Below are 22865 nucleotides of genomic sequence, written 5' to 3'. Positions count from 1 at the left end.
GCCTCCGCTCCTATCCAGTTCACATGTTTAAATACTCACCCTTACTTTGTAACAAGGGTTTTCCATGGACGTATTAAACTTCAAATTTGGGTGTCGAGAAGTCATATTCTTTTAGCTCAAAATCAGCTACATGGTGTAAAATATGAGAAAAAAACAACTTTGACATTTCATAACGTTCATATACAACCTTCGATTTTGTTGAATAGTTTTTATTGTGTTCTTTGTAACGATGTATATCCTATAAAAAATTAATTAAAAAAAATCACAAGCCACCTAGAATCTTACGGATAGTGACTTGCGAAATCTTAAAAAAAAATAAAAGAACAAACTACGGTCACCTAGATTTTCGCAGATGGATACTATGAGCATTTTTCTGATTTTTGGTTATTTTGTGGAAAAACAGAAAAAATGATTATTTTGGTCATTTTCTTTAAATTTTATACATCATCATTTTACGGTTATATTTTGGGAAGTTTAGTAATTGTGTTTTACAGTATAAATAAACTGTTTATGGTCAGTTTAATATCACCATTCATCTAACAGTTCTACAGTTCTCTCGTTCACTTTATATACTCAATTTATACAGAGAACTCTTGGATGAACCTGTATTAATGTAATGTCTCATATTTTCAACTTTGATAATGTAATCACTTAAGCAAATATTTTTTCTCTTTTTTTTCGCTGAAGATAATGAAAAACAATAACCATTGGTACCCAAAATAAAAAAACATACAAAAATGATACCTTTCAAACATGAGACCAAGAGTTTACAAAACGAAAAGAGGAAATAAATCCATTTTAACAACAAAAATTCGAAGAAAAAGAATCATATTTCTAAAAAAGTACGACACCCAATTCCCAAATCAAACAAACAAACAATCAAACAAGCCAAGATTTTTTTAAACATTCTTTCTATATATACCTACATCATCATCAAGACAATTCACCAATACTACTACAATCTCATCAAAACGCCTTCCAACCATCTACCGAATCTCTTCTCGGAGTCTCACTCTTAAACGGATCATGATGCGATCTAAACGGGTCACCCGACCCAAACGGATCCCCATCGTCAAAAGCCGGAAACCCATGACCGAAATCCGATGACTCATTCCCATTCGCATTCCCATTCCTACTCTGCATGGAATCAAACCTCGAAAACGATTCCGATTCCCGAGTCTGAAACAACGAGTGCCCGAAATCGGAATCCGCCGAACTCCTCATCGAATCAAATCTCGAAAGCGTTGTTTGCTGTTCATTAAACCCTTGATCGTACTCCGAATCCTGGGCGGTGCTCCGGAACGAATCGAATCTTGAAAACGGATCGCGGGCCAGGTCATGAGGCGCGTTGCTGGAGAACGAATCGAACCGTGAGAAATTGTTGCTGAAGGAGTTATCTTCGGGCCCGTCGGAGTATCTTCGAGGTGAGTTTGTGTACATTGGAGTGCTCGGAACGGAATCAGCGAATACCGAAGCGAATGGTTGATTGGAATTGAAATTGGAATGGCTTCGAGGAGAACCGGCGAAACTGTAAGCCGGGGTTCCGGGGACGGAATCGGGGAAGGAGGACGAGAACGGGGCCCGGTTTTGGAATAAATTGTCTGCGGGTGGGGATCCGGCGTAGCTGTACGCGGGTGTCCCTGGAACGGAATCGAATGTGAATGTGCTCTTCTTTGGAATCTCGGTTCTTATAGGGTTTAGGCCGCCCCATGAATCGGAATCAAAGAAGGAATTTTCGTATTTGCTCCCTTGATCCGTATCCTGCTAAAAAAGAATTTAAGGAATATGTGTAGAAAAAGACTCTGACATAGAAAATAGTCAAATAGGAAGATGTTTTACCTTATTAGGTTTTGTAGTAGCAGCATTGAGATCCCAGGCTGCTGATGCATCTGAATCATAATGAGTGTCAAATCCCCATCCTGATCCTGGCTCATCAAAGCCTTTTTCACTAGAAACAACCGACTGTGTATCCAGATTTTCACTGCAGAAGTAACAAAAAAAAAAAAAAGTAAATATTATATTAAAATAAAGAAAGTGAAAGTGCATTGCTATTTCTTGCATTTGAAGTACCTGTGGGTTTTGACAGCATGGGGTGAACCGTCTTCACTGGTAGTCTTTCCATCGTGGAATATCTTAGGCGGGCTTTTTGGGGTTTCGGGTGAGGAGGTGTCTTTCTTTTCCTTTTCCTTTTCCTTTTCCTTTTGCTCATTTGACTCATTATTATTTTCTTCCACAGACACTGTCAATTTCTTGGGTTTATTATCATTGGCCTCTAAAGCTGAAGATGAAGTGTTGTTGTCTTGGAATTGGAAAGTAGATTTGTTTTGGACAGGTAAGGATTTTGGCTTTGGAGGTGCAATAACATTTTCCACATCCAGTGTTAGCTCTTTCACAAATGTAAACCCTGCAAGTTTCCATTAATTTAATGCACTATGGTCAATTTGAACTTAATTTTGTAGCTGTTATTTTATTTACCTTCCTCTTCAAATTTATCCCAGCTTTCATCCCAATCAGCAGCTCCTTCTTGGAAACCAGGTTGCCAACCTAAACACATTACATTCACAATGAAAAAAGTATTTTTTTTGTCTTCATGTAGATTTTAAAAATACAGTGTTATAATAAATTAAAATGAAAGTAGGATGCAAGTATGTTGCTATTTCTTGTATTTAACATTTTTTTATTATATAAATTGGGAATAAATATTAAACAGAAAAGGTGGATTTACCGAATGGCAGCTCAACCAGTGATGTAGGTTTCCCACGTAATCCATACATTTTACAGCGCTCGTTTAACATTTTTACTTGCTCCTCCAAATCCGCTTGAATGCGATCAGCACGAGCCTACATATATTTTAAACAAAAACAAGCCCCTCAAATTACCAAAATGCCACTCACTATGAAACCTTAAGCCTCTCACTCTCATTTAATGGATTTATAGTTAGGGGCAGAATATAAAATACCTGAATTTCTTCAGGTTTTCCATCCTGGTCTAGCTTCACAATTGCTCGGTAAAGCTCCATCTTTTTTTCCTGTTATGATTATTCAAATATCAGATATAATTTTGGAGAAATGAACTTTCTTATAAGATTAAAAATTAGCTACTTTTTATTAAACAATTAAAAGTATATTATATTATTATTAGTGAACCTGGATATCACGAAAAGTGGCCTCCTCAATGCTCAACTTAGAAGCTACATCTCCAGACTGCTTGTATTTGTCTTCATATTTCTTTGATAGTGATTCAACCTACAACACAAGTTGCTCATACTAATTTAGAAAACAGAAATTATATGAGAATACGTGTGTTTTATTAAAAATGCATACCTCTTTTTTATCACTGGAAACCCTTTCTGTGATCTCATTTAGTCTAGAGTCGCATCTGCTCTTGTACAAAACCTGAGATTGAAAGAAAAGCATTTAGAGCTACTGAGCCAGTGATTGTAATAAATTATTTAAAAACATTAGTTTTACTATCAATTCAAAGTAAAATGTTGGAAATAAAACATTGGTCTAGAATTTAAACACAAAATTTACTGGATATGAACTTCTAACATCAACTGTGCATTAGAACTAGTTGTAGAATACTACTGCTGACTCAAGTAACATATCATCTACTCGCTTTAGTTATAAAAGTTATAAAAAGAAAGAAGAGAACTCACAATTTCCTGCATCTTGTTTCTGTAGAACTCAATCTTTTGTTTAGCTTCCAATATCTCTTTCTCAAGTTCACCAACCTGGGTAAGAATAAAAAAAATTTAACTAACTATACTCTATACACAACTACAATCAATACAAAAATAAATAAATATAACTAGTTCTAATTCCTTTAACCTCTAGTTGAGATTAATCATATAACACAATAATATAATTAATGTCAACTTGAATTACACATGTTTTACCTTTTTATCTGCCTCTGTTGCCTCCTGGAACTTAGAACTCAATGATTTTTGCTCCTCTGTACTAAGTTGATCCACTAGATGCTTCTCCAGTATAGGAACCGTAGGCTTGCGCTGTCTAGGCTGCATATCTTCATCATTCTCAGTCACAGGAACCGGAACCGGACGCGGTGGTCTTGGTGCACCCCCAGTGACCTGGCGTGGGCCCACCATCCCATGTGCTTGTTGAACACCTTCAAAAAAAAATTCAAGATTTGTTTTTTTTTTTAAAGTTATTAATAACCTGGTTTATGGTTTAGGGTTTACCAGGTGGAGGTCTCCATAATGGAGCACCATATGTGGCGGCAGGTGGTTGCGGTTGTGGTTGACCGGATGGCGGCAATGTTGACCCCTCAAAAATAGTGGGTGGAAGCACCTTTGGAAGAGGGCGGCCTTCCCTGAATCTCTCCATAAGGTAGAGAGCAATGCAGAATTCCTTGAGTGAAAGCATGCTGTCATCATCTTGATCAGATAAGTCCCACACTTGCTTCAAGATCTCTGAAACAACAAGAATTTAAGGATATTCATATTCAAGTTTAGAGGGTGTGCATTTAAATTACTAAATATAAAACTCAATAAAGCAAAAGAAAATGAAACTTCACCTACCTCTTGGCAACTTCCAACTCAAGAACAAATTGCGTGCTTGATCACCACTAATTTTTCCATCTCTGTCTGTATCTACTTCCATAAAAACTTTGGTATATTTTTGGACACTAGACTGTGACATTTTTGGCCAAGGTTGTGAGGGCTGATTAGAAAAAGAAGAGGAATTCTGAACTGGAACTTGTTGATTAGGTCTAAAACTTGGTTGCATTTGATGATTTTGATGAGGAACATTTCCTTGAAGCAGTTGAGCTGGCTTATTGGGCAATTGGGTCCCACCAGAGACAGGAATACTAGGAGGTGACACAGTAACCACAGGATTGTTCTTTGCCTGAGATGGAGGGCCAAATGCTGAGCTGGACACAAATCCATTTCCACTTGCTGACAAATTAGTACCATTTGGTTTAGGTGCAGGATTTTGCAATAAGTTAGTGGGCCCGGGTCCCTGCGGTCTAGGTGGTGCAGAGAGACTTGACCCTGATGGAGCCAACATCATGCCTCCATGTTGTGATGGAAATGTGGTGGTGGGAAGTGTTGACTGAGGTGGTCTCATGGTTTGACTTTGCTGAGGTGGATAACCCTGTGGAGATGGAGCTCTTATAGGAGTGCTACCCATCTGAGGTGGCGCTGGGCCCGCGGGTAAGGCACTGAGGTTAATTTGGGGTGCAGGGATTTTAGATGAAGCGGGCCCGTATAATGCTGCTTTCACAATATCTGGTGTAAGGTCTCGTTTGCTTTGTGCAACAGTTACAAGTTTTAGATAATTGAAGAACTCTTGTCTACCAAGGTAACCAGTTCGATTTTGATCAGCAATTGTCCATATCTGTAAAATGTGTTACAAATTGTTAGCAAGAAAGGATTCTAGATAAGATGCAGTAGAATATAAAATTCAAATTTATTTGTAAAAGTATACAATCGTTGAGCTTGAAAAGAATGATTTTACAGCAATATTTAAGGTCTTTCCAGTTTTCATTGCACTCCATCAGTTGTGTTGTTAGATATAAATTTCTGGTGTGGTTTTTGCTATTATAGATTGTGAAGTAAACTAAAGAATGTTTTCCAGTTTATCTGTATGTGCTCAGCTTTCATATTAACAAAGTTGTGTTTTCTATCAAATAACAAGAAGGATAATAAATGCATAGGGAACACAAAAGCAAGGTAGTAGGATCAAGTAGAACCATTTCTCCTTTAAAGGTTTTGGAAAGCAAGGCCACTAAATTATACCACAAAGTAATAAATTTTGTTCACAAAAAAAATACAAAAACCACAACGATTGTCATCTCACACTACTAGTATCAAAATTCAAAATTTAGATGAATGTCAATTTCAAGCCAACAAACTGTACAACAAAAGAAAAGGTGCTCTAGTGGGTAAAGATTAAAAGTCAAACATATATGTTGTCATACTCCTTGCATTCCAAAGGTGCCTATAGGACATGTCAGAAGATGTAGTACAAGCTATTTATACCAAAAGAGGGGGAGTAATGTAACCTACTTCCAGAGAGTAGAGTGAAATCCTTGATATCAGAAATCAAGTCATTCTTACCCACTACTAAATACTGGCGTAATGAATGGTTATAATGACATTCTACCTTTAAAATCAGAGGTTTTGAGTGTGTGTGTGTGTGTGTATACCACAAATGAAAAGAATTGTGGATAATGCAGCCCTTACCAATGTGTATACACATGTCCAATGATATATGACCTCCAGATAGCAACATACATACATCCATGAACATAATCATAGTATTGCCAAATATCCAAGTTATCTCTATGCTACATTACAAGATATATATTGCTTCTTGTAAAACGATGATGTGAATCATATATAGCTGTGCATAACAAAAGGCGACAGAATCTAGCTATAGTAACTCAATACAGATTCGTGGCTGATATATCAAACCACATCTGACCTGCTGCTAGTACCAGATTTACGCTCTCACAAAATTATCATAGTATGTATTAAACAAAGTTAAACGACTGAATTAGAAATCAAAATTGAGATTAACTTCACAAAAATGCAAAATTCTAATAGTGAAGTAGAATTGCTCAATATTAGTTACCTGAGCGAGAACCGATTTAGGTAAACCAGAGGCTTGAAAGAAGGAAACAGCTTCGGCGCCACTAACGCGTCCATCTTGATCTAAATCTGCTCTTTTGAAGTACGACTCGAATTGATCTGTATTCGCTACCCCACCGGCCATATCTTCGACCAATATAAGAGTTTATAATCAACGAATTACTGTAATCAAATTCGAAGATCCGGGACAGAAGATAAGAATAAAAGTCATAAACGAATGAAATGCATAAGATGTGGAAACAAGATCTGCTATCGAATCAGGATCTGAAACAAGAGGGTTTTGCTGGTTCGTGTAATCGATGGAAAAACCGGCGATGATGACTGAGTTGCTTCGAGTTGTGGAAGGGTTGTTGTCTCCGATTTGAGAGAGCGAATCGAATTGTGATTCACAATGCAATAAACCAGTCTTCGGATCCAGGCTGCTCCAACGATTTCTTTTAGGAGATAGACAAAAGAAATAACCAAAAAAGTAAAAACTGAATTATTGCCCAATAAATAATACTTATATATTTTCTATTGAAGAAGGAATTTCGTTTATAGACGTAATTTTGATGATATAACAAATGCAGTAAATAACCATCTATTTTTCAGTTTTATACAGGGAAACTAACCTTCATTTTATCTCAAAAAAAAAAACCTTAACTTTATCAAAAAGAAAAAATTAATCATTTTACCCTAATGCGTTATTTTAAATCATTTTTATATAGAAACCTGAAATTTTTCAAAAAACATATATATATCATCTAAATGTGGCTTGTGTAAGTTGAGTTGGACTTGTTCATATGCGTCTTTTTGTATAAGGGATAATAACTTGATAGGGTAAGATATTTTTTGAAATGTACACATTTAGTTCTTATACTTTTTTTCTTGTAAAATAAACCCTTATATTTTATTAATATGTACACATTAGGTCAGTTTCACCGGATTCTACAGATTTTACTGACGTGGAAGGGTTTATTTTACAAAAAAAAAAAAAAATAAGGACTAAATGTGTACATTTCAAAAAGTATCTTACCCTATCAAGTTATTTTCCCTTTCTTTTATTTTGTTGAAATGAAATACTTAGGTGGCATCCACATATCCACAACGAGATTTTTCCAACTTTTATTCATCATGAAAAAGAGAGAGAACCCCGATCTTCGGCGACTCCTTTGTGTGTTCCTATACATCACTGGTAGCAAGGAGGAATGATGGCAAAAACAACAAGGTAGAAGGGGGAGGCAGGAGGAAGTAGAGACGGTAGTTGGCGGCGAGGAGCTGCTCTGGTAGCCCCCTCGTCGATTCTTTCTTCTTTTTCTGGCAACATATCTCAAAGATGGAGGCAAAGAGAGACAGATTGGAGAAACACAACAGGTAAAGGGTGTTTGGCTATTGTTGTTCGACCGGAAAGAGAAGGGTCGTCGCCCTTTTCTTGTTGCTAGAGGATCATTCACCTCCGGTGACTAAGCTAATTAATTGCTATTTAGTGTCACTTGTGCTTCCACATCAACAAAACCTGTAGAATTCGGTGAAAATGACCTAATGTGTACATATTAATAAAGTATAAGGGTTTATTTTAAAAAAAAAATAATAAGGACTAAATGTGTACATTTCAAAAACTATCTTACCCTATCAAGTCATTTGCCCTAAAAGAAAATTTGTATATGACCGGTATACTGGGTATAGCCGATCACAAGGATTGCATTGTTACAAAAAATAAAGTATAAGGGCTTATTTTACAAGAAAAAAAATAAGGATTAAATTTGTACATTTCAAAAAGTATCTTACCCTATCAAGTCATTATCTCATTGTATAATCAAAGTCAAAGTAAAATCTTGTTTTTGACCGAGTCGCAGCCATAAAGCAAGAGATAAAGCAGCAAAAAAAATACATAAGTTTGAATTTGGTTTTTGTAGGTCTCTATGTAAAAGAAAATGATAATATGGCTTCTTGATGTATTTGTCGGTGACGTTGGCGATGGTGTTGGTGTTGATCAATTGTGATGGTACGGGGACGAGATGGTGGTGGGTATAGATGCCTTAAAGCGGGTGGTAGTGTGGCTAGTAGAAGATGGTGAATAAAGGTTGGCGCATATATACCCCCTCCCCCCCCCCCCTTTTTTTTTAATTCGGTCTCCCGTCCTTTATTAAGAAAGTCTTGACAAACCAAAATCACATAGATCACTCTTTATCTTTTTTGAATTTAAAAAAATGTAACATGAAATGCTCGGTATATATGTGTGTGATTGGTTTTATGCAAAACAAATAAACTCTTATGTGTGCATGCAACCCTAACAAAGATCTATGTTTTCTCTAATTATATTTACAATTATAAACATCAAATAAGAACCCTAAGGATACCTAGGTATTTTTTGAAATTTAGAAAGAAAGAATACATACCTTTTGATCCTTTGGAAGCAAGCACCATAAATGTCGTGCCTCTAATGGTTCACACCTAAGCTAGCAAGAAGAATGTTGAGAAGAGAGGAGGAAGGAGGGAATTTTTGGCATATGCTCTCTAAGGGTTTAGTGCCTAAAATATGAATGCCTTAGGGTCTTTATATAGTGTAACAAGGAAACTCTAGATAAGCCACAAACCAATAAAATAATATTATCTTATTTTTGGTATTTATCCAGCTTCCTAGTTATCCAAAAGGACCTCTAAAACTGTCCACCACCTTGGTGCATGGTTCTGGAGCACTTTGCTCAACTATTTAATAATTGCACTTTAGTCATTGTAGTTTTAATTCTTATATAGATATTAAAGGAGGACCATCCTTAAGAATAGTGAAGTAGGTGGTTTTTTGGCAGAAAAGGTCCTTCGTTTATGATGGTATGTCATCTTTTGGCTTTGTTACATTTTCTCCTTTACTCAATCGTTACCATGTTTCACGTGATGTCACTTTTATAGAGAAAGTACCGTTCTTTCTGATGACCAATTCCCATGATCGAAGAGACGATGATGATATGTTGGTATATACTATACAGGTTCCTGAACCGATTATAGAGTTTCCTATACCACTTAACTTTGATTCGTCATTAGAGCATGTAAGACCACCAATAATTCACGTGTATAGTAGGAAACCACGACCTACATTAGAGACCGATTTGGTACCACCTGCATCTACAAGATCGACTGATGATACCTCTAATACAAAAAATGATGAGGTTACAACTTCCCATATAGAGCTCTCAGATCTTGATCTTCCTATGACTCTTCGGAAAGGTCAATGTTATTTTACTTACCCTATTGCTTCATATGTCTCTTATGATAATCTCTCTACATCTTCTCGCTCATTAGTTGCAACATTAGACTCTATATCAATCCCGAAAACTGTTGGTGAAGCTTTAGCCCACCCTGGATGGCGTGCTGCTATGATTAACGAAATGAATGCCCTTGAGCAAAATGACACATAGATTTTGGTCGAGTTATCTTTTGATAAAAAGGTGATTGGTTGCAAATGGGTGTTTACTAAAAAGGTTAATCCAGATGGATCAGTGGCTCGCTTAAAGGGACAATTAGTTGTTGAAGGTTATGCTCAGACTTACGGAGTGGATTACACCGATACTTTTTCTCATGTGGCCAAATTGTCCTATGTGCATCTCTTTATTTCCCTAGATGCTACTTATGCTTGGGCACTTCATCAACTTGATGTCAAAAATGCATTTCTTAATGGTGATTTACAAGAGGATTTTTACATGGAGCAACCACCGGGGTTTGTTACTCGGGGGGAGGGGGATGGTAAAGTTTGCAGACTAATAAAATCTTTGTATGGCTTAAAACAATCTCCTCATGCTTAGTTTAAGCGATTTAGTATTGTTGTTACTAAATTTGGTGCTGGGATGCAAACCCAATCCCACATCGGTAAGAAGATAAACTATATGCTAGAATATAAGATAATGGTAATCCCTTCTATCACCGATTGGTTTTAGAAAATGGAACCTCATTGTTCTTCTATGTTGAGCATAATTGGGCCAATAGTGATCCTAACAAGTGGCATCAGAGTTATGGTCGTAGATCGGATGATGTGGTCGATGCAGGTAGCGCAATCCCCATTAATTCCCGAAACAATGAAGTTGATCCTGAAGCCTTGTATCGAAAGTCTTCCTGATGGCTCCGGTCAGGTAAGCGTGTGTAACATCCCAAAAATACGAGCCAAAATTTTCATTTTAAAACATATACTTAGCAAAACATTGGAATTAAACATTCACCGATCATATTGTTTCATAAAAGATCTCGCGTGTCTAGAAAAACATTTTATAAAAACATAATAGTGTCAGAGTACAAATCCCCAGGAAGATCTCATAGTGTGGAATACAAAGCATGTATGTGATGTGCCGCTACCGCGCCGACTCCTTCCCCTTCGAAGAAGAGGTACCTGAAACCAAAGCTGAAAACTGTAAGCACGAAGCTTAGTGAGTTCCCCCATCATACCACATACCATACAATCACATATCATACATACTACCGGGCAATTATGGGGTGCCCGACCTACCCGGTATGACCATTTTGGGGTGCCGACCTACCCGTGTCAAGCCGTTCTGGGGTGCTGACTACCCGTGTCAATCCATTATGGGGTGCTGACTACCCATCGGTCCTAACAACTAATCCTCGGGGACTATTTCATTGCTACTACTACTATCACATATATAATAACATAACATATTATCAGACATATCTGGGGTGTCCGATCTACCCTTCGGTCCTAACGACCAAACTTGGGGACTATTCCCCTCCTACTACCACTATCGCATATAACATATCATGCCAGCATATAAACATATCAGCACATACTGTCAGACATATATGGGGTGTCTGACCTACCCTTCGGTCCTAACAACCAAACTCTACTACTATCACACATACATATCATGCCAGCATATAACATATCAGGTAGTAGCAAACCTAGATGATATCACAAATACAATCATCTAACATACAACTCCTACTAGTGGGCCGACATTGTGGTCGTAGACCCACCGCTACTGGAAGGTAACTCACCTCAAAGTAGCTGCTGATCTGCGTGGGAACTGACTGTCTTCTGCTGCTGCTGCCCCTGAAATCCTCCGCTATAATTCCCACAAAATACTCAGTCAAATACTGCTAACCGACCTCAGGGTAAAATGACCATTTACCCCTAACCAAACCAAGAGTCAAAGTCAAAGTCAACTTCCAGTTGACCTGACTCGCCGAGTTGGCTTGCCAACTCGCCGAGTCCCTATCCCTTTGACTGACCATAATCCCGTCTCTACTCGTCGAGTTAGGCATTGACTCGACGAGTTTTCCGTCTAAACCAAAGTCCAATAGCCCTTCATCCTACTCGCCGAGTTGTATGAACAACTCGTCAAGTTCATCTTCATCCGAAGAACATTCTATGCTGAGACTCGCCAAGTTGTATGAACAACTCGCCGAGTCTGTTCTTGAGGCAAGAAGATTGCCTTGAACTCGCCGAGTCAGGGCATTGACTCACCGAGTTCCTTCATGGGTAAGTCTGGCTTCCGACTCACTGAGTCACACCCCATGACTCACTAGTCCACTCCGCAAAAACGAAAAGGGGGAAAACTCGGGGACTCGCGACTCGACTCGCCGAGTCCGATGAACTCTGTCGAGTCTTTCACATGCAAATACTATATACTCGATTTTGCTTGAATCCAGCTCATGCCATACATAGATCTTGGTTTCTAGGGCTTGATTAACACGTAAAGTTTCAAACTTTACGTGTAAATAAACACCAATGAAGGCTTTAGGGCTCAAAATGCACTAAAAGAGTAGATCTAGGCTTTCATGCAATATGGCTCCATAAAGGCAGTAGATCCGAGCTCCCGGAGCTCAATCATGCCTAGATCTAAAGGTTAATCAACTTATTACAAACCCTAATTCATAATCAAGCTTGGAAATGGCTCAAGAAGGACTTTAATGGAGCTATAAGGGACTATAAGCATGAAAACAGAGGGAAACTGAGTTATACCTCAAGGAAATCACTGAAATAATACCAAGATGTATGGCCTCCTTCTTCTCTTCTTGATCTACTCTCCTTTTCTCTCAAAATCTGCAAGAAAACACACCAAAGCACTTCAATCTCACAAGGAACAAGGTTTGGACGATATAGGGAGCTCTGAGGGTGAAGGGGGGAGCTTGGGGGCGCAAAAGATGGTTTAAATAGGGTTCAAACCCTTGAAATTTAGGGTTTCATCAGACAACGGGGACTCGCCGAGTCGCCAACTTAAACGTGTTCCATATCCCGACTCTACTCGGCGAGTCGGGCCTACAACTCGCCGAGTCCAAGGCTAAAAAATGCAAAACACTTAGATAAATTTTATATACCAGGAACCAGGTGCTACAAATTTCCCCCACTTATATTAGACTTTGTCCTCGAAGTCTGTTGCTCGATCTTGAAACAGCTCGGGGTAATGCTCCATCATTTCTTCCACCGGCTCCCAAGTCCACTCTGAACCCTTTCGGTGCTGCCATTGCACCTTCACTAATTACACCTTCTTGTTCCTGAGATCCTTCGACTTCCGGTCGAGGATTACGACTGGGCGCTCAATGTAATTCAGGCTGGCATCAACCTGGATATCCTCCAACGGCACCACTGCTGAATCATCCACTAAGCACTTCCGCAACTGGGAGACATGGAAGGTGCTGTGGATCTAACTGAGCTCGGTTGGCAGATCCAGCCTATATGCCACCTTGCCCACCCGGGCTACAACTCTGAACAGACCAATGTATCTCGGGCCCAACTTGCCCCGCTTCCTGAATCGAATAACGCCCTTCCAAGGAGACACTTTCAGGAGAACCATATCCCCGACCTGGAACTCCAGGTCTGAGCGACGCTTGTCGGCGTAACTTTTCTGTCGACTCTGTGCAGTCTGAATTCTGCTTCGAACCTGTTGGATTCTCTCGGTCGTCTTGGGCACCACCTCGGTGCTCCCCATGACCCTCTGGCCAACTTCACCCCAACATATCGGGGTCCTGTACCTCCGTCCGTACAACATCTCGAATGGAGGACGCTCAATACTCGCGTGGTAGCTGTTGTTGTACGAGAACTCAGCCAAGGGAAGATAGGTATCCCAACTACCACCGAAGTCTAGCACGCATGCCCGCAACATATCCTCCAACGTTTGGATGGTTCGCTCGCTCTGACCATCCGTCTGCGAGTGAAAGGCAGTACTAAAATGCATACGAGTGCCCAACTCATCATGAAACTTCTTCCAAAACCTGGAAGTGAACCGCACATCTCGGTCTGATATCACTGACACTGGCACCCCGTGTCGAGCCACTATCTCCCTAATATAAATATCGGCCAACTTTTCGGCCGAGATACTCTCCTGGATCAGAATAAAATGGGCGCTCTTGGTCAACCGATCCACGATGACCCAAATCGAATCTACTCCTTGCGCCATCCGTGGAAGCTTTGTGATAAAAACCATCGTAATATGTTCCCATTTCCACAACGGGATATCCAACGGCTGCACCTTGTCGTGCGGTCTCTAATGCTCGGCCTTGACCTTCCTGCAAGTCAAACACCGCTCGACGTACCACGCCACATCCCGCTTTATGCAAGGCCACCAATAGTCTAGACGAAGATCACTATACATCTTCGTCGCCCCTGGATGAATAGAGAATCGGGATTTGTGCGCCTCCTCCATCAAGATCTGGCGCACACCTCCATGATACGGCACCCACACCCTACGGTGTAGTTTCAATAATCCTCGGCTATCATATTCGAAGGAGGTGACTTGACCCACTATTCGCTCACTCTTCCGATGTTCCTCCTTCATAGCCTCCTACTGAGCTTCCCGAATCTGCTCTAACAGTGGAGTCACCACCATCATCCTCATACACACGTCCCTGATCGGTGTCGCCTTACGGCTAAGCGCATTAGCCACCACATTGGCCTTCCCCGGGTGGTAAAGCATCTCGCAATCATAATCCTTCACCACGTCCAACCACCGACGCTGCCTCATGTTCAGATTCGGCTGATCCATGAGGTACCTCAAACTCTTGCGGTCCGTGCAAATGGTACATCGAACCCCGTAGAGGTAATGCCGCCAAATCTTGAGGGCGAAGACCACCGCCCCCAGCTCTAAATCATGCGTCGGGTAGTTCGCCTCGTGAGGCTTCAGCTGCCTCGAGGCATAAGCAATGACATGTCCCCTCTGCATCAATATTGCGCCTAAGCCCGAGATAGACGCATCACAGTATACCACAAAATCCTCTACGCCCTCGGGCAGGGCTAAGATTGGCGCCTCGCACAATCTCTGCCTCAGAATCTCGAACGCTGCCTGCTGCTCAGGCCCCCATCGAAAGACCACGGATTTCCTAGTCAACCGTGTCAGGGGTACGACTATCTTGGAGAAATCCTGAATGAATCTCCGATAGTAGCCTGCTAATCCAAGGAAACTCCGAATCTCGGATGGAGACTTTGGAACCTCCCATCTCATCACAGCCTCCACCTTAGCCGGGTCTACTGAAATCCCGTTCTGGTTGACGAGGTGCCCAAGAAACTGCACCTCACGTAACCAAAACTCACACTTGGAGAACTTGGCGTACAAGTTCTCCCTCCTCAAGGTCTCCAAAACCTCTCTCAGATGCTCCTTGTGCTCCTCCTACGTCTTGGAATAAACCAAGATGCCATCAATGAAAACTATCACAGACCGATCCAACATCGTTCTACACACGCGGTTCATGAGGTCCATGAACGCGGCAGGAGCATTGGTGAGCCCAAACGACATCTCCACGAACTCATAATGGCCATAGCACGTCCGAAACGTGGTCTTCTGTACATCATCCTCTCTGACCCTCATCTGATGATAACCTGAACGCAAATCGATCTTGGAGAACCAAGATGCTCCCTGTAACTGATCAAAGAGGTCATCAATCCTCGGGAGTGGGTAACGGTTCTTCACCATTACCTTATTCAGCACCCGGTAATCTATACACATCTGATGCGACCCGTCCTTCTTCCTCACAAACAGGATCGGGGCTCCCCAGGGTGAACTGCTCGGTCGAATAAATCCCTTGTCTAGCAGCTCCTGCAGCTGCATAGACAACTCCTGCATCTCGGGAGGAACTAACTGATAGGGTGCCTTGGCTATCGGAGCCGCACCAGGAACTAGGTCGATCCTGAACTCTACCTAACGCTCCGGATGTATTCCAGGAAGCTCCTCCGGGAACACATCAGCGTAGTCTCGCACCACTGGAACCTCGCTCACCGTCGCCTTACCGGTCTCCTGGGTATCCATAACATACGCGACATAACCCGCGCAACCCTGCTGAAGGTAGCGCCTAGCTCTCGCTGCTGAACATACTGTGGGTCCATGTTGCGGCCTCTCGTCGTGGATCACCAACTCTCCCCCACTTGGGGTCCTGATCCGCACTAACTGCTGTGCGCAATCTATCACCACCCCATTAGGGCTCAACCAATCCATGCCTATAATCATCTTGTTCCCCCTCAATGGGATGGGAACCAAATCCACCAAATAGCGCTCCTCAAATAACCTCAGAACACAATCTCTGAATACTGCTGACACTCGCACCGATCGACCATCGGCAATCTCTACCTCTAAAGGACAATCCAACATGCCCGAAGACTCAATAAACCTCTTGCTAAGCGCAAGGGAAACAAATGATCGGGTGGCACCCGAGTCAAACAACACCTAAACAGGGATACCGTTCACATGGAACGATCCTAACGCATATACACAGAGCACATATCAATATCATAACATCAAAAAAACAAAATAGAGGGAAAGAATCATACCCGTCATCACATTGGGTGAGGCGCGTGCCTCCTCGGTAGTCAGCTGAAACTCCTGGCTCCTCACCACTGGAGCCTCTGCCTTGCCCTGCCGGCCATCTGTAATCCGCAGGGTAGCTGGAGTTGGCGCCTTAACCGGCGCTGATGCTGTCAACTGGGGGCAATTGGCCTTCTTGTAGCCCCTCTGGTTGCAGTGGAAACACAGCAACTCCGACGTCTGAATCACAGGTGCAGGGGCGGTACAATCCCTGCTGAAATGCCCAGTCTTGCCGCACTTATAGCAGCCTGACGATCCCAGCCTACATGCCCCCTCATGAGGCCTGCCGCATTTCTTGCAGCGGCTCGGTCCTGATTGGCCTTTCGGCCTACCATCTGGTCCCTTGGGCTTCTTCCCCAAAGCCCCTCCTGCCTTTCCCTCCTCTGTCTTCCTCTTCTGGATGTGCTCCAGATCTATCTCCCTCTCCCTCGCCCTGGCAATCATAGAGTCCAAGGTAGGGCAAGCTGGAAAACTGACATGCTCTCGAATATCAGCTCGGAGAATATCATGGTAGCGGGTCCTCCTCATGTCCTCATCACCCGCATACTGAGGCACCAACAATGCCCTCTCCCGGAACTTGGCGGTGATCTCCGCCGCAATCTCCGTCGTCTGCCTCATATCCAGGAACTCTCTGGCCAGCTACTGAAGCTCGACAGCCGGTGCAAACTCTGCCCTGAACCTGGTCGCGAAGTCCGACCAAGTCATAGCCTCGACAGCCGAGGCTCCCAACGAGTCACCCACGGACTCCCACCAATCCCTAGCTCGATCTCGTAAACACCCTGCTGCAAACCTCACCTTCGACCCCTCAGGGCAGAAGCTAATCAACTGTGCAGACTCAATGTCTGCAATCCATCGCCTGGCAGCTATGGGGTCCTTCGCCCCATGAAAATCCGGCGCACCACTGCCCCTGAAGTCCTTGACGGACAGTGTGCGAGATCCCGACTAGCCAAATGCCATGTCGCTCCTGAATGCCCCGAGGCGCTCCTCCATCAACTCAACTATCCCTTCCTTGATCGACCCGAAGATAATGGGGGTCGACTCAAGGATGCCACTGGTGATCTCTGACGCGATGAACTCGCGTAGCCCCTCATCTACTGGCTCGGAACCTGATCCCGAACCCTATCCCTCTCCTGAACTGCCAACTGCTGGCCTCGAGCGTAGTACCACCATTCTGAAATACATAAATAATAATCGTTAGTGATACTGATACCTGTGGAGGGATCACACCAACTACAAGTTCCCTGGTCTTATCTTGGCCCTTCTCGGTTCGGATACGGATCCTCTGCTTTCAGTAGTACGGGCCCATACTACCTTCCACATCTATCCGTACCTTCTTCAAGGACTGCCTTGACTCCACCAGATTCCTTTCACTACCGTTGATCACTGCTATACTCATCCTAGGCTTGCCCTAGGGAGATCTCTAACTCCACCCTATCCGGTCCTCAGTTGTTGAAGGCCTCCTTGTAATGCCAATTAGCCATTACCTGAATACCATCACATGTGATGAGGCTCAGATAATCCTTCGAGTAACAGACTCGTCCCTATAACGGTTAGACTCAAACGAGAGCTGCGCAATAGGGCCAAATCCAGCACTCTAAGATTATTCAACCCTAATCACATGTGACGTGACGTATTCACCTAATGGCTAACTTCCATCACTCAGAATCCCACAAAGCACAAAGCAAGCAGCATTCAGACAAAAGGGAACAATCTCAAGCAAATCTGTTCTCGTAGAGAAAAACTGAACTAGCATACAGTGCTAAACTCATACTGTCAAGCATAACCTAAACAGGCTATATTACTGCTGTCTACTCAATACTAGCATGCAATTCTCATAAGCTGAAGCAAATAAAGCAGACACATAAGGCATTACTCCAAGATCCTTAGTCATATTCTAGCATGCTGTTCTACTAAAACTGTTAAACATAACATAAACTTGTATGGGTACTTTGGGGAATACTTACTTGAGCTCGGTCGGTCGCGCACATCACACACTTCGTCCTTTCTTAAAACTCTTTAAATCCCTCGATTTGAGTTCAGACACCCCGAAGGTGTGTCCGAATCCCTCAAACCAGGGCTATGATACCAACTTGTAACATCCCAAAAATACGAGCCAAAATTTTCATTTTAAAACATATACTTAGCAAAACATTGGAATTAAACATTCACCGATCATATTGTTTCATAAAAGATCTCGTGTGTCTGGAAAAACATTTTATAAAAACATAATAGTGTCAGAGTAAAAATCCCCAGGAAGATCTCATAGTGCGGAATACAAAGCGTGTATGTGATGTGCCGCTACCGCGCCGGCTCCTTCCCCTTCGAAGAAGAGGTACCTGAAACCAAAACTAAAAACTGTAAGCACAAAGCTTAGTGAGTTCCCCCATCATACCACATACCATACAATCACATATCATACATACTGCCGGACAATTTTGGGGTGCCCGACCTACCCGGTACGGCCATTTTGGGGTGCCAACCTACCCGTGTCAAGCCGTTCTGGGGTGCTGACTACCCATGTCAAGCCATTCTGGGGTGCTGACTACCCATCAGTCCTAACAACCGATCCTCGGGGACTATTTCACCCCTACTGCTACTATCACATATATCATAATATAACATATTATCAGACATATCTGGGGTGTCCGATCTACCCTTCGGTCCTAACGATCGAACTTGGGGACTATTCCCCTCCTACTACCACTATCGCATATAACATATCATGCCAGCATATAAACATATCAGCACATACTATCAGACATATATGGGGTGTCTGACCTACCCTTCAGTCCTAACAACCGAACTCTACTACTATCACATATACATATCATGCCAGCATATAACATATCAGGTAGTAGCAAACCTAGATGATATCACAAAGACAATCATCTAACATACAACTCCTACTGGTGGGCCGACATTGTGGTAGTAAACCCACCGCTACTGGAAGGTAACTCACCTCAAAGTAGCTGCTGATCTGCGTGGGAACTGACTGTCTTCTGCTGCTGCTGCCCCGGAAATCCTCCGGCTATAATTCCCACAAAATACTCAGTCAAATACTGCTAACCGACCTCAGGGTAAAATGATCATTTATCGCTAACCAAACCAAGAGTCAAAGTCAAAGTCAACTTCCAGTTGACCCGACTCGCTGAGTTAGCTTGCCAACTCACCGAGTCCCTATCCCTTTTGACTGACCATAATCTCGTCTCTACTCATCGAGTTAGGCATTGACTCGACGAGTTTTCCATCTAAACCAAAGTCCAATATCCCTTCATCCTACTCGTCGAGTTGTATGAACAACTCGTCGAGTTCATCTTCATCCGAAGAACATTCATTGCTGAGACTCGCCGAGTTGTATGAACAACTCGCCGAGTCTGTTCTTGAGGCAAGAAGATTGCCTTGAACTCGCCGAGTCAGGGCATTGACTCGCCGAGTTCCTTCATGGGTAAGTCTGGCTTCCGACTCACTGAGTCACACCCCATGACTCACTAGTCCACTCCGCAAACACGAAAAGGGGGAAAACTCGGGGACTCGCGACTCGACTCGCCGAGTCCGATGAACTTTGCCGAGTCTTCCACATGCAAATACTATATACTCGATTTTGCTTGAATCCAGCTCATGCCATACATAGATCTGGGTTTCTAGGGCTTGATTAACACGTAAAGTTTCAAACTTTACGTGTAAATAAACACCAATGAAGGATTTAGGGCTCAAAATGCACTAAAAGAGTAGATCTAGGATTTCATGCAATATGGCTCCATAAAGGCAGTAGATCCGAGCTCCCGGAGCTCAATCATGCCTAGATCTAAAGGTTAATCAACTTATTACAAACCCTAATTCATAATCAAACTTGGAAATGGCTCAAGAAGGACTTTAATGGAGCTATAAGGGACTATAAGCATGAAAACAGAGGGAAACTGAGTTATACCTCGAGGAAATCACCGAAATAATACCAAGATGTCTGGCCTCCTTCTTCTCTTCTTGATCTACTCTCCTTTTCTCTCAAAATCTGCAAGAAAACACACCAAAGCACTTCAATCTCACAAGGAACAAGGTTTGGACGATATAGGGAGCTCTGAGGGTGAAGGGGGGGAGCTTGGGGGCGCAAAAGATGGTTTAAATAGGGTTCAAACCCTTGAAATTTAGGGTTTCATCAGACAACGGGGACTCGTCGAGTCGCCAACTTAAACGTGTTCCATATCCCGACTCTACTCGGCGAGTCGGACCTACAACTCGCCGAGTCCAAGGCTAAAAAATGCAAAACACTTAGATAAATTTTACATACCAGGAACCAGGTGCTACAGCGTGTCCGGTGGACATCAGCGGTATGAAAAAGGATTGAATGCGATGAATAATCGTTGAAGGGGAGGCCAAAGGAGGAACTTAGGTTTGATGGGAGGATTGTTGTGTTGGATAAGGTGTCTAAGTCCATAACTTATTTGGTATATACTTGACCCGACCGGCATGGTCCATTTGGGTTGCATCTCATCCAAACTATTATGGATAATTTTATGAGAGTTATACACATATGTTTATTAATATATTATGAGTTATAATGTATTAATATGAAGTTACGTTATTTAATTAGTTTTAGTCTTAAATTAATTATGGATTAATTTAGAGATTAAAAGGAATACTAATTAAATTATGGGCTATTTGTTTTATATAGTGTGGGCTAATACTCATTTGTTAATGGGCTAGGCTTATGTGGAAGTCCATGGATGATCCATGGAGCTTTTAACCCATGGATCCTTGGAATAGGAAAAGACATGGGTTATTAGGGTTTCACCCTAACCATGCATACTATATAAGCATGCTTATGGAGCATGAAAGAGAGCCTAAGATAGCCTAAGAGAAAGCTAGTGTTCTAGTGTGTGTGTGCATGTGTGTGGCCGAAAATACAAGAGTGTGTATACTCTCTCAAAGTTTTCCAAGAGTTTGTGGTGTTTGTGATTCCATTTGAGGCATTCACACTATTGGTGCTTGGCCCTCAAACTCCTAAGAACCCGACACAACAAAAGGTATGTAATCTCTTCTAACTCTTTTATGTTGAAATGTTCCCCATGCCATGTTAGATAGGTTATAAACCTTGGAAAATTATTATTTTGCATGTATTTAGACAAACATAGATCCAAGGTTTATTAGGGTTGCATGCACACTTAGGAAGTGTTAGATTGCTCAAAACCCAACAGTGGTATCAGAGCCTAGGCTTGCTTGTTTGATACTTGATGCAAAATAGTGAAAAAAGTCGAAATCGTTGCTGTCTGCATGCTAGACTCGCCGAGTCCATTGGGGGGACTCGCCGAGTCCAAGGCAAACTTCAACCTACTCGACGAGTCCGTTCGTGCACTCGGCGAGTAGGATCGAAAGAATGCAGAATCTCGACTTTTGCTGCTGGAAATGGACTGGAAACATTACCCTAAATTGTTTTGGTGTTGTAAAACTTATTTTAGTTGGTGTAATGGTTGTTCTAATCCATTTACAATAGCATATATCAAAAATCCATGATTTTATGTGTTCATATAATTCTTGAATTTTTGATGATCATGTTCATGTTCTTATGAATTTAGAAAATGATAGGAATTATTTGCTGAATTGTTTAGAATTAATTCTTAATCATTTATGTGTTTTAATGGAGTCCATAATTTGTCCTCAAGTTATGGATTACCAAAGGTCACTTTCATTTAACACACACTTAAAACACATAAGTTACATGAAAATGAAGAGTCTTCATTTTTATGAACCTTTAATTCATAAGTTATGAAATGAAGAGTTTTGCAAAGTTACAAAACTTGTCCTCAAGTTTTGGAATTTGTAAAGTTTCACACACTTTAATAAACTTTAATTCCAAACCTTAGAGTTTTAATAGTTAAAATTCAACCCTTATACTATTTATAACATTAATGGTTAATTATTATATATATGTATAAGAATAAGTCGTTTTACCGTTAGTAGGCCTCATTCACGAAGCCGGTCTATAAGGTGGGTATAAGGTTGTTGCCTATAAAATGGCGACTTAATGGGTGTATACTCTCACCCACCGCTTGCTTGATCGGTGGAGGGTCGTTAGCCGAACGGGTAGAACAACGACTTTAAATCCTCATTAAAAGTATAATGAATATTATAAAATAACTAAACTCTTTTAATTCCCAATCTTAGTTATTTTAGGAAAATGTGAACATGGTGCTAATCCATGGAATTCACACTTTGTACCTTACCAAGTCGTTAGTGGAGCGTGTGTGGTTAACCGGCACACTAATTAGACTAGTAAGGATCACGAAGGGTAACTTAATGTTGTCATAGATCAATGGAGCGTGTGTGGTTAACCGGCACATTGATTAGGTGATAATATTAGGAGTACCAAGTGAGTTAGCATGGTTATTCACACCTTGTTTTGTGATCCTCGGCATCCCAGTCACAAAACTTGAAGGGCACAATCGAGATTGAAACATGCCATTGAAAAGTTCAATGAA

The 22865-nt window shown here is 41.7% G+C and overlaps 1 protein-coding gene across 1 annotated transcript; it reads right to left on the bottom strand.

Annotated features, from left to right (window-relative positions):
- Positions 1-720: 720 nt before the first annotated feature.
- On the bottom strand, positions 721-7092 carry LOC111918999 (uncharacterized). The gene is made up of 13 exons (XM_023914608.3): positions 6600-7092; positions 4541-5360; positions 4202-4432; positions 3899-4128; positions 3659-3733; positions 3324-3395; positions 3147-3245; positions 2960-3028; positions 2726-2840; positions 2476-2544; positions 2071-2404; positions 1840-1981; positions 721-1761 (listed from the first exon to the last, which is right to left on the bottom strand). Exons 1-13 carry the CDS (start codon positions 6738-6740, stop codon positions 967-969), a joined length of 3192 nt encoding a protein of 1063 aa, XP_023770376.1. The 5' UTR covers positions 6741-7092; the 3' UTR covers positions 721-966.
- Between the last annotated feature and the right edge of the window lie 15773 nt (positions 7093-22865).

Source organism: Lactuca sativa, chromosome 8, assembly GCF_002870075.4.
Source record: "Lactuca sativa cultivar Salinas chromosome 8, Lsat_Salinas_v11, whole genome shotgun sequence".
NCBI lineage: Eukaryota > Viridiplantae > Streptophyta > Magnoliopsida > Asterales > Asteraceae > Lactuca > Lactuca sativa.
Note: the sequence above shows the minus strand (reverse complement) of the source record. Positions and strands in the feature narration are given on the sequence as shown.